Source organism: Mycteria americana, chromosome 3 (assembly GCF_035582795.1).
Source record: "Mycteria americana isolate JAX WOST 10 ecotype Jacksonville Zoo and Gardens chromosome 3, USCA_MyAme_1.0, whole genome shotgun sequence".
Classification (NCBI taxonomy): Eukaryota; Metazoa; Chordata; class Aves; order Ciconiiformes; family Ciconiidae; genus Mycteria; species Mycteria americana.
In genome coordinates this window covers 132,563,737-132,576,039 of record NC_134367.1, presented here as the reverse complement: position 1 = coordinate 132,576,039, position 12,303 = coordinate 132,563,737, and the positions used below count along the sequence as shown (strand labels likewise).

General features: G+C 38.5%; 1 protein-coding gene across 1 annotated transcript in view; it reads left to right on the top strand.

The window, feature by feature from the left end:
• CFAP61 (cilia and flagella associated protein 61) overlaps nucleotides 1-12,303 on the top strand; it is a 121,852-nt gene that overhangs the window by 26,963 nt on the left and 82,586 nt on the right. Inside the window, exons 11-16 of the mRNA XM_075497202.1 lie at nucleotides 203-242; nucleotides 2,186-2,325; nucleotides 6,011-6,137; nucleotides 6,954-7,031; nucleotides 8,220-8,426; nucleotides 11,159-11,293. Of these exons, the coding sequence (XP_075353317.1) occupies nucleotides 203-242; nucleotides 2,186-2,325; nucleotides 6,011-6,137; nucleotides 6,954-7,031; nucleotides 8,220-8,426; nucleotides 11,159-11,293 (727 nt within the window). The remainder of the gene's footprint in view (nucleotides 1-202; nucleotides 243-2,185; nucleotides 2,326-6,010; nucleotides 6,138-6,953; nucleotides 7,032-8,219; nucleotides 8,427-11,158; nucleotides 11,294-12,303) is intronic.

Genomic DNA, 12,303 nt, shown 5'->3' with positions numbered 1-12,303 from the left:
TTAATAGTGATGCTTTAAGCACTAGAAGTCAACAACTGATGTGCAGCATGCTACATCTGCGACTGATTAATGATGAACTAGCCGGACTGTCCGATTAATGCTGTGAATAAATATTCCTTGCACTTATGGGCATGTACATATCGAAACGTATAGGATCTGTCCGATATGCACTTTATTTAACAATGTTTACTCTTGGTTGCAGATCGCTGGATTTTTTGCATTATGTTTTCAAGCTTTTTCCAGTATGTATAATTAAAGTTTTAAAGTTTGTATGCATGTGTATGCATGATGGGATGGTAGTGTAGTTCTCAGCCAGAGTATTTAGATATGATGCCTGAGTAACTCAGTGACTCACAGGAGTATGCTATGGCTAGTTACCCTGGGCTGAGTTACCCCGAGGACTTTGACTCCTCTCCTTGGCTGCTTTTGGACTTTATCTATTGCGTACGTAAGTCCTTTGTTTATGTTCCGTAGGGACTTTTCTGAGATGCAGATTTAGAAAGCAAATGTTTCAATCTCCTTTAAAATCATGTGTAGATGCAGACTGTACCTAAATTCAAAATAAAATCAGGGAAAATATGTTAAAGGAGATGGAATTAAAGCCTAGTAAACAGCAGTATTAAGGAAATCCATAGTATTTACGTACAGCCTGAACAGTGGCACTGAAGGTTTAGGTTTAGGGCAAAGCTAATGTGTGGCAAATAAGGATGTGAATTTACAGTGCAGTAGCTATTTCACACCAGTGCCCTGTGTGATCAATCTTTATCTGAGGTAACAAAGTCTGCTCTCTGAGACATTCCTGATGCACTCTGCAGTGTGTTGTAAATTCACGCTACAAATTACTGCATGGTAGCATCCTTTAGAGACAGATCCTGGTGACCAGAGATACAGACTTGGCCCTAAATATCAGCATGTTCAAAAATGCTGCTTACACCAAAGAAAGTTCCCAGAGAAAGTGAACACAGAAAACATTTCAAATCTCTAAGTAACTTATCCATCCAACAACATACCTGCCACTCCTTGAAACAAAATGGCACCAGGTGTAGTAAGAAAAATTAATTGCATAGTGTGCTTAAAGAGAAGAAAAGGAGTGAGATTCAAATAATGTCTTTCTACTGAAAAGATGCCATAGAATAATCAGCCAGAGTAAACTGATTAAACATCTTCCAGATCTGTGCTACTCGGGAGTCTCTCAGCATGTATTATGCTGCATGAAGCGTCTTTCTGAATTGTCAGTTCTCCAATATCCCTGAGTGCAGTGAGATTATCTTAAAACATGTATTCAATAAAAAGGGATGGGAGAGACTCTGGTGGAAGGGAGCACTTGAACAGTTTGAATGGATAAAGTTATTTGTGGCGTGCAGTTTTATCTTCGGAGGATGCTGTCTTTGATCTGAGAGCATTCAACAGAGATTCCTGCATTGCTTTGCACCTCTGCAGCCTTTACAGCACAGGTCTCTGAACAATTGCATTGACTGCCAATACAATGTGTGTTTTATGCATATGCACCCTGTAGCGCATGCATGCCAGCAGTGCCAAATTCGGGACAAGCTGGACATCACTGCGCATATACAAACTTGCGTTCAAGTCTACTGTGCATGCAGTGCAAAGTCAGTCTGTGTGTACACGCTGGCTGTTGTTCAGGATTTTAGGACATGCTGCTGTAGTTGATGGTCTCACTTGGCTGCAAAGGTGCAAAAGATCCCAGGCAGACATACATTGTCCTAAAATTTCACTACGGAAGAATAGTAGGGTAGAAGAAAGGACCTTTTAAGGGAAAGTTTTAGTCCTAAAGGTGTGGGCATAGAGATAATGTTTCCACTAGGCAGCTGGACTAGATGATCATTGTAGGTCCCTTCCAATTGAAATATTCTATTCTACTGAGGAAGAAAGGGGGGGGGGGGGGGGGGGAAGGACTATTAGGGAATATCAGAATATTAACTAATAAGTCTTTATTGTGGGAGCTAAAAGACCCATTTTTGTGAGCCAACTTAATGTTGAGCTCATCAGTTCCTTTGTGCTGCCCAGGCACCAAGCCATCTAGGTAGAGCAATACTTGGAGTGTATGTGCATTGTAAACACTGCATTCAGTTTGTTTTATTTCTATCCCCTCTAGTCAGAAGATTTTGTGTAAAGCTTGCATTGAGATCACTAAGAGCCTTTATTATCTGCAAATCTTTTTTAGGACAGAGACTTCTGTGTCATCCTTGTGCCACATCATGTACCAGAGTTCCACCTGATCCAGAGTTTTGTTCGAGTTGTCCCTTTCAGTACTTCCACACTTGGTCATGAGCTTTATGTGTTCCACCGTGCGGGATTGCTCAAGTGAGTCATGTGCCTTGCGACAACAAATTATGTACTCTGAGCTATTTTTATGGAATATAGTTGCATCATCCAACCTAGCACCAGATGGGTATTCCTTTGGTATCTCAGACCAAGCTGGTATTCCGCACGGTATGGCACGGCACAACATCTTGCAAAAATGGTGGCTTGAGTCCCCAAAACAGTGTAGTTGAATAGCGCAGGACTGTGCCCGGAGCAATTAGGAGTAGAGCTAAATAACTTAGTCTTTAGCAGCATTACTGCAGCTGTCTTGCTTCCTGTTCTGGAGTGAATCCTAAGCCTAGTCAGATGTATCTCCACACAGCACTATACTAGACAGTGTAGAAATAGCCTTACATTTTCAGTGAAATAAAGTAGTTAGTGACATGATTTTTAATGAAACAAAAAATTATATAATTAAAAATGTAAAAGCAAGCAGTCTTCTGACTGCCAGCATTTATATGTAGTTTCCTTTAAGTAAAAACAAAAAGTGCAACGAGAAGATTAATTGAAAATTTGTGTATACAGTACTAGCTTAATGAAGTTGAACATTGTTACGGACAAGGAGCTTCGTCAAGTTGCCTCGTTGTGGACCAAGGCCAATAGAGAAACATGGTGGAGCATTTGGCCCTTTGGACTTTTGTCAGGTTGCACAACATAGATACCTGAAAGCCTGGTGTAGATTTAATTCTTGGAAACATGGTATAACTCTCTTAAGAGAAATTTCTGGAACGTGCAGAACACAGCAGCAACCTCATTGTTGAGTTATCTATTTTATGTAATTTCTATCATTTTTTGTGTCGAATCATTTATTGCATACCTTTCAATTTCTGTGATACTTTGAATGCTTCTGTAGTCTGAAATACTGGTGAACTGGGACACAAAACCTCTCTTGCTATGACTTCTGTTACATGGTATGAGTTTTCCAGTGCTTTGTTTGCGTAACAAGCCTATACTGGCCCAAATACCAAGCTTAAACTGTGGTACAGTTAGAGATTTTCTTTTTTTTGTCTTAATGTAGCTAAATACTGCATGGTTTCAGAGAAATACTTCTGATTTAATTGCATACTTAATCACCTTTGATGGTATACAAATAGCTCATGCAGGGACTGGCCAGCTACTCTTGGACCTATGCAGAAGCTTTTTACCATGGGATGAAATTGGGCTTCTGTGCACTATGTAAGAATCCAGCTGGCTGAAGAGGAAGCCACTGGAGTAATTCCTGTTAATCTCAGCCACAGCTGTTCAGTAATCCACCAGTAGGATTGGTAGTCATACATCCTCTTGCAATTTTGGTCAAAATTAAACTTGTTATCAAGGTTTAAAAAAAAAAAAAACCAAACCAAACAACAAACCAAACCAACCAACCAAACAAAAACCCCCAAAACAAAACAAAAAACCCAACAAAACCCAAAACCTTACAATTCTGATTAAGTTGTGCATATTCCAAATGATACCAGCCCTTCCATGAAAACAGACTAGGGTCATTAGTAGCATTTTCCAAACCCCCCTGCTGCTGTGCAGGAAAGTAGGGAAAAATAGCCTTTCATTGAGGTTCAGGGTCAGAAAAGCTATGGAAGAAACCAGATGAAGCTTTTGAGAAGTTTCTGAAGAACAAAAAACACAGTGCACAACAGCAGATACTCTCTTTGATAAAACCAAAATATGAAAAAGTAAAAGATCAATATATTGTACTTGCACCGAGGTCTTTCGAAAGGCATGTGAGTGAAAAGGAAGTCACAGAAAATGGAGTAAAAGAAAAACAGGGGTAAGAAGATGGGAATATGAAGACATGAAAGGGCAAAATCAGAAGAGGCACAGGCACAAAATGAGATACTGATTAGTAAAGGTTGTAAAAGGAATAAGAAAAAGTGTTAAGTACACAAAAAGCAAGAGTGCAGCAAATGGAAGTATAGGTCTGCTACTTAACAGTGAAGGAGAAAAAATAACAGATGACAAGGCATAGGCTGAAATGCTTAATGGATACTTTCCCTCAATTTTCACTAAAAAGCATAATAATAATAATAGCGTCCTGGTCTCTGAGCAGTCAAAGGAATTGGGCATCTAGAATGAGTTAATTCATTACTGGAAGAGAAATGAGCACAGATCTTGGGTAGTCCTTCCTACTATTTCATACTCACAGTGGATCTGGTGGTTTTGTTTACTTTTTTAAAAAACAGTGTCAATTTCTTGCATGTTCTGTTTTTCCTCATATTAAAAATGTAGTTTGTTATTGGGACAACTGCCTTCTCTTGGACATGGGTAGGGAGAAAACTCATGTGCTGGGCTCAGTGCAGTGGCAGGAAGATAGCACACTCATGGGTTGCAGAGTGAACCATGTTGCTGGTCTTGCTGACCATTGCTCTCATCACTTGTTTGATCTTGTAATTAACTGTCTGTGGAAATGTGTGGACAAATGTGGAAACTAAGCTGATGCTCACTTAGAAGTTCAGGATTAGTTTGTAATTTAGTAATCAAATGAATGCTTTTGAGCATTCAAATAATTGAGTTGAAAATGATCAATGAGATTGAGCTGCAAAATTTCCCATAAATAACATAACAGATATTTGGTAGGTTTGTTTTTTTAAGGTACTAGTGCTATTCATTAAAACCACGTTCCACAAAATCAATCTCAATGTGACTGTGACTTAGGCTGAAGAATAACACATACAAGTTTCAACTGAAAACAAGAACAACAGGAATGGAAATTATACTACATGAATGGCGAGTTTTTTAACTGTGGGTGAAAGAACTTAATTCTTGGAAATTAAGTTGTAATTTAGTTCCTTGAACAGCACTCTATTGGTCTTTATTATATGAGCCTTGTTTAACCAGGACGGATCAATGCCTTAACAGGCAACATGAGAGAGTAGCTGCTGTAGACTGTCACTGTGAAGTAAATTTTTTTCATAATTAGTGGGTGGGAAAATGTTTTATAACAGAGCGTGTAAACTAGAGAAGTGCCAGGATATTCCTGTCTGTCACTTACATGTTGCTGGTCGTGTATATGGCACAGACGTTTTTGTACCATGTTGCCATTGTGTGATTACTAATTGGCAATCTTATGTTTATCAGAAGCATTTTGTTCATGTAAGTTTATCCTCATGTATTACTATTTGAAGAACCAAGGCCTAATACAAATGTTAGTAATTTGTTCTTGTTGGAGAAATTGATGTTACTACCTTTCTTTCATACCATATCCAAGGATGAGAGTTGGCTCTGTTTATTTTTTCTCTCTCCTTTTTTTTTTTCCCTCTTTTTCTTATCTTTCTCTGTTTCTTTTCTTCTTTTTTCCCATGTGTGTCAGTGTGGAGTTACGGATTCTACTTTCATTTTAAAAGATTCGTTGCCTCCTTTCTCCGCTGGCTGTTATTCACATGATTAGGTGATATCTGGTTATAGCTAGTCATTTCTTTGTGGGATTGGGCTGTAGGTGCATAAAGACTGAGTGTTTAGTAGCAGTTAAAGCAGCATTCTTGAGTTGTCTTAAGTAGATGTGTGATCTTTTATGTTATCATGCAGTAAGTTAATATATGCATTTGGAACAATAGTCATATAGCAATCAATTTCAACTTCTAATAGACATAGTCGGTGCTTGTGGAAGGCACGTTGTTGTAAGCATGGGAATTGTCCTCTTTAATTTGTCACAGAGTGAACTTTTACTCTTTTTTCCTCTTTTTTTTAACAGGTCATTTAATGTAAGAAGGGCAACAACCAATGACCTACTTGGTGTCAGAATGCTCATTAAAACCCTTAGCTTGAATGAAAGTATATTGAATGACTTAAAGATATTTACTCTGGCTCGCAGGGATCCAGTGAGTATTTGTTGCAAATATACTTAGAAGAGAATGGATAAATAATGGATAAATAAACACATCCAGAATTTATTTCATTACTCTAAACTAATATACTCTAAACAGTATATAGGTACTCAAGTCGGTACCAACAGTTGGTATAGGCTGTATTCAGCCTGACTTGGTAGCTAATCTAACCTGTGGCCTATACCAACTACCCTCTTCTTTGGAGACTCCTCAAATGCAGGGACAGAAGCAGGCTGGATGCATTTTTTTGGCCACCCACAGTCTGATTTGCCTTGTTGCTTTTTCTTGCATGCACATCTGGTTGTGTTTTGTCGCATGATGGGCGCCTCTTTCTCCTTCCCATACTGTGGCCAGATGTACCCATCGGACAGTAGGGAACATCTGCATTTTTGTTGTGTGATGGAAAATGCTGCATAGACAAAAAAACAAGCACTATCGTTATCAGTCATACAGCTGTAGGGAAATCCATTTTATACAACTATTGATGGAGTATATCTGTTTAATAATCTTTCTTAAGATCAGAACTTAACCTAGGACTAAGGTAGTGGCTGAGCCTATAGTACTCCTGTAGCAGCTAGATCCTAACTGAAACTTTAGTTCAGTTAAGTTCTGCATGGTCGAGTCCAGCCATAGACACTGTTTAAACATTATGCCTTGAGTTAAGGAAGAGTGGTTAAATTGTGGTAGCGTGTAGAATGTATACTGGGAGGAAGGTATAACTGTGATCGTGTAGTGAAATGCACAGTTACGATTAAAAAGAAAGATTACTAATGGAATAGGAAACGTGCATATGTTGCTTTTGCCTTGCAGGATGGGACCCCAGTGCAGGCTTTCATAGCAGAAGTTTTGGATCAAATAGTTGGAATTTCTGTTATTAGAGACGAAATGGTAAATTCTATTTCTGTGTTGTATGAAAACTGTAACACTTAGCCCTCAAACTAAAGGCTGAGTTTCATGCTTGCCACTATACACTAACAGAAAGTATACATAAAAGATACTGCTTCTATAAACTTTCTTTCTCTTTCCTGACTATGTAGACTATTATTTCCCTTCTCATAGGTAATGATTGACACACAGATGAAAAAACATCATCTGTTATTTGCAAGAAGCTGCTGATGCGTTCTGAAAGTATGCCTCCTACATCTCTTTTTGGTTCTTCAGCACAAAGCCATTCTGCCTCTAAATATGTTTGTAATCACTTATTTTGCCCCCTAATTTCCTAAGTCAGTAAGCAGTTTTGCCATGCGTACTGCAAAGAGTAGTAGTTGTCCTTCTAGATTCGCTTTCCTAACTTTTTTCCCCGACAGTAGATTCTGAGTGATTATGAATCACATGCTTAACTTCAACACAAATAAAAAGCATATGCTCTAATGGAGTACAAAATAAAGACAATGTTGTACATTATTCTTGAAAAGTAAACGTTCTTTAAGGCTTACTTTTGTGGCATTCTGCTGTTACTGAAAAGGCAGATTTTAGTGTTCAACAGCTGTAATGCTCAGTCAACAGCTGTAATGCTTAGTTTTTAAAATAAAGAGTAGTCACTCCTATTTTCAAAAATAGCTCTTAATTATATTAAGAGCATTGAGGTAGGAGGATATAGCAATTTCTCTTGAGTGTATAAATGTGCAAAAATCTGCTTATCACTTCAACGGGGAAGACTTGCTGGAGGGCATTTCTTACACAGCTCTTCTCTGTAGAATTCCCCTTTTTCAGTTTAAGTTTTGTGAGAGGACAGTCTAGGCTTCTCTGTTTTGAACTCAGCAAAACAGAGGTGGCTTCTTTTTCCTCCATGAATGTCTGTTAACCTGTACCAGACATTGTTGTGAAAGGGTCAAATATGCATTCCCTGTAAATAAAGGTGGGCAAACTGCACAAATAGATTTTGATACAATGAAAAAAATGTCAAGAAAAGTATGTTCAGTCAGTGTGCTTTAATTGAGAATAACTTTCAAAGGCACTTAATTCAGTGTTCACATTTAGTTCCTTAACTGATAGAAAGCAACTCATTGGCATTTGCTAAAATCTTGTAAATGTAGCTGTTTCATCACTGCTGAATTCCAAATTCTTATTTTCCAGGATCTTGAGTATATTCGATCACATTACAACATTGAAGATTTTATTCATTTTAATTACCACCAGCAAGAGGAACATGGACATCTTTACCACTTTGTCTTAAATCCTGTATTTCATCACTATACAAAACACTTTCTAAAGGAGATTCTTCGCTTGGCCCACAAATCTTCTCTTTACTATCCTATTTATCCACAGTATGTGGAAGGCAAGGTAAGAAGAAAGTTATTTGTATTTTTTATATTAAATATTGTCGCCTTTGCTCACTTTATTTTTCTCTTTGCTTCTGTGAATGACTGTAAACAGGAATTTTCTTAGCAGCCTGCAGCAAATTGTACTTTCTTTTCTTCTTGCATGATACAATCTGCACTCATGGACATAGCTGTTGCATAGCAGGGTTAGTCCGTAGCATGCTCAGTAGTGCATGTGAGTCCAGACTTACCCGGTATCTTCAGGAAGCGTGTGGAGGAGCAGAAATTGGAAGTGTACTTGGCCTTGGCTCTTTACCTAGTCTGTGAAGAGAGAGAAGCTCTTCCTAGAGGGTGGCTCCTTCTGAGCTGAGTCACTCTTTGCAAATGTCTGTTTCTCAATTGAATTTAGAGAATCCTAGGGCAACTGTTCTCTAAATGCAGTTAGATGTCTTGAGTTACACACATTAGTATGTTGCTCTGGGAGCAGCACAGTAGAGGAATAATTTGTTTTCTACCTCCTCACTTGTTTCTGGGAGAAGTATATCTGCTTCTTACCCGCATAGGTTTGTGTATTGCTGTTGCCTTCCACGTTGTCAGCCCCCTCCATAAATGTGTTGTAGTTGTGATAGTCAGGTTTCTGCCCTTTCCTGTCCATTCCCAACGCATCAGTTCTAGGGTGAAGGAGCAAGCATCCAGTATTCCCACTCCTGCCTAAGTAGGACCATGTGTCTGAGTAGTAAGCTGCGGTTTGGGTTTGACTTCGTTTCCTGCCCTTGTGTTGGATGTATAGGTGAAGAAACAAGAAACACACAACGCATCAACTGAGGAGACCAACATAATAGTTTTTATTTAATTGCTTTTAGCATGCCAATACACCTGGTGTATCTTTGTCACTTGCAAATCAGTTACCAATCAGGTTTTAAAAGACAAGGTATAAAGCACATATAGTATCTTTATATTTAACAATTATTTGTATTTCCTGTCATAGTTTAATAATAGAACCTGATCAAGTTGTACTGTCCCACATACTGTCACTCAGCTGCATAATGAATTTTGAGAGGTACCAGTATTTGTTTAGATTCAGGACGAAGTGGAGGGCAGGGAAGAAAAAAGAAATTATGTCACTGGGCATAACGTAGCATGAGTAAATGCAAGGGGACAATATTAAAAACACATCCAGGTGGTTTATAAGAGCTCTTCAAAAGTGGTTTAGGTACTCTAGACAGTGTTTCACTGAAAGTCAGTGGGACCTAGGCACCTTATTGTCATTGAAAATGTCACTTGTGTTTCTGCAAGTGCCACAGGAGAGCTGTAAGAGCCTAATGCTGTGTGAGAAAATCCATTTCCGAGAAGAACGTAATTTGTGGAAGCAAAATAAAAGATTCTTTCAAAAATACTAATGTATGTGTCTTGTAATCAGTCTCATGTCAGAAAAGGGAACACAAGGTAAAATTTTCAAACATGTCAACTCATTGATGTGTAGCCATCTAAAGCTACTATCTGGCCCAGCCTAATCACCGAGGCTCCTGCCGGCATTAATGGGGAAAACACGGTGCATCCAGGGGGCAGTTCATCCATCGATCATAACTACCTATCTTAGGACGGAAAGAATTGCCCTCTGGAGATGCTCATCTCTCTAACTCTGGGGGGTGTCTGCATGGCTAGCTAAAGCAAGCACCTAGCTTTTAGATGGTGACTGAGATGATTTCTGTCCTCAGTGACTTAGGTGTTTTTGAAATCACCACCGTTTTTAACGTAGGAATTTTGACAGGCTAGACGTAGGTACATTTTCAGAAGGGTGTTCTTTCGTACTTCTCCAGTGTGGACTTTTGTGGAGTTTTATTAAGTGTTCTCTTGAAGAACCAATGTCCTTGCATGGCATTAGGTTCTGAGATTCTTGAGGCACTTACAAAAATGCAGTTTAATGGCAGTGGATGGAAGAGACAAGGTAAATCTTACTAATGATTCCAGTTTGGTGGTCTTCTAGGCTACAGAGTTCCTTTAAGCTACTTAAGCTAATCATTGCTTTCTAATAAGTGGTAAATGTGATATTTTACTCAGTTTTCAACATAGTAACATCAAGTTTTTTCAATATTTGTGGATGGAATGGTACTTCAGTGTAATTTAGTTTGCATTAATGTTCATTGTCTATTTCCTGTAATTCTTTTTTTTTTCCTTTTATGTCATAAGTTATGACAGAGCCAGTCATGCTGTAATAAATGGAATACAGCTATTTCTAATGATCCATGCTGTTCACATTAGCATTAGGGTTTTCGTTCACTTCAAGTTGATGCTGGTTTATTAACATTTATCACTTGGATGAAATTGACATTTTAGTCGGTATAGAATTTCTATATAAATTCATAACCATTCCTTGCCAAACAAGCAAAGGTTAGCAGTAAGCAGATAACATAGCTTAATGAGGTCAAATCAAGCTGATTCATGATCACTATGGAGAAAAATATCCTCCTGGGGAAAATACTTGTGCTGAAAAATCCCATAAACCAAACCACTTGTTTATCTGTCATTCCCACAGAGATAGTAATGTAATTACTCTCATAATTATCTTCATTAGTGTCAGGAATTATCTGCAATTCATTCCTCTGCTCTGAGTATGTTTGTTTATTTGCTGGTTTTTCTCTCAGATTTAGCCAACAGAGCTAAGAATTTTGTATTTGCAAAGCCATACAACAGACATCTGTGATGCACTGTTCTGACATTCTCTCTGCTGAAATATAGATCGCTGTCTTTCAGTTTCAGAATCCCTGTGCCCATTCCCTGACATCTGCCCTTCATTACATGGTTCCCGTGCGACCAAGACGACAGATTGTCTATCCTCTGGAAGAGCTTGGCATAAACGCTCCATCAGAGCAGGTCTCCAAGGATCAGGTGGGTAACAGAAGCAGCAGCAGGCAAGAGGCATAGTGCCAGCTAATGCAGGGTTTGGCAGATGGGATGGCATTACCATCTTAGTGTTGATAGGTTGCTTCTTAATTACATTGAACATGGTGTCCATACCCTTACAATCCCAGCTTTGCTTCCGCATGACTGTCGCTGCTTCTAAGCCTGAATTTCCAACACTTTACAAACAGCAATCACTAAACTGTAACATTTATGTACTAAATGCTTACATTTTAACAATATTTTTTCATTACGTTACTTTCAAGCTCCGAACACATCTTAAATGTTCTGACTTAGTGTTTAGCCCTCCTTCCTGGTAAGTTTTTTTTTTTTTTTTAGGTATTATGCTCTGCAAGTGGAAAAAGACAGTATCATGCTTCTGACTATTTCTGTAGAAATTGCTTAAGTCTATTTTATTTTTCAGTCCCCAAGTCAGGTTTCTTCCATGCACAAGATACCCTCAAAGAACATGTCAAAATATCAGGAATGATTTAACAGCAAAGGAAAAGATTGTTTTCACTAGCAAACGGTTCTTATTTGCATAGCACTCATGCAGTCTGGAGGTTCTAAACGAAAAGTCTCTTAAAATTTAATTTGTTAAATAACTTACACCTTATTCTGTCTTACAGTTTTAAGTAACTAAAATTTGAGGTGAAGATGGTTCCTCACAAGAGTAACTAGCGAAGCTGAAATATTAAGAAAAACACCATTAGTGATGGATACTCTCAGTAGGTAGCTGTAATTTCCTAAAGAAACATAATTAGGGAGCTGTATGTCTGTCTACTAACTTCCGGTTGGCTGAGATGGGCTCCCATATAATATTTTTAGTGCTGTCCTTTTCACAGTTAGTCAGTAATTTTTGGCATCCAAAACTCTTAATTAGGCAGCAGTTGGCAAAGCAAAATCCAGAACATGGCTGAGGCCATTGATCTGAGTTTGGCTTTGTTGAACAGTCTTCCCTCAACATGCACATCCCTGCCTTCCTCTTCTCTGCAGAA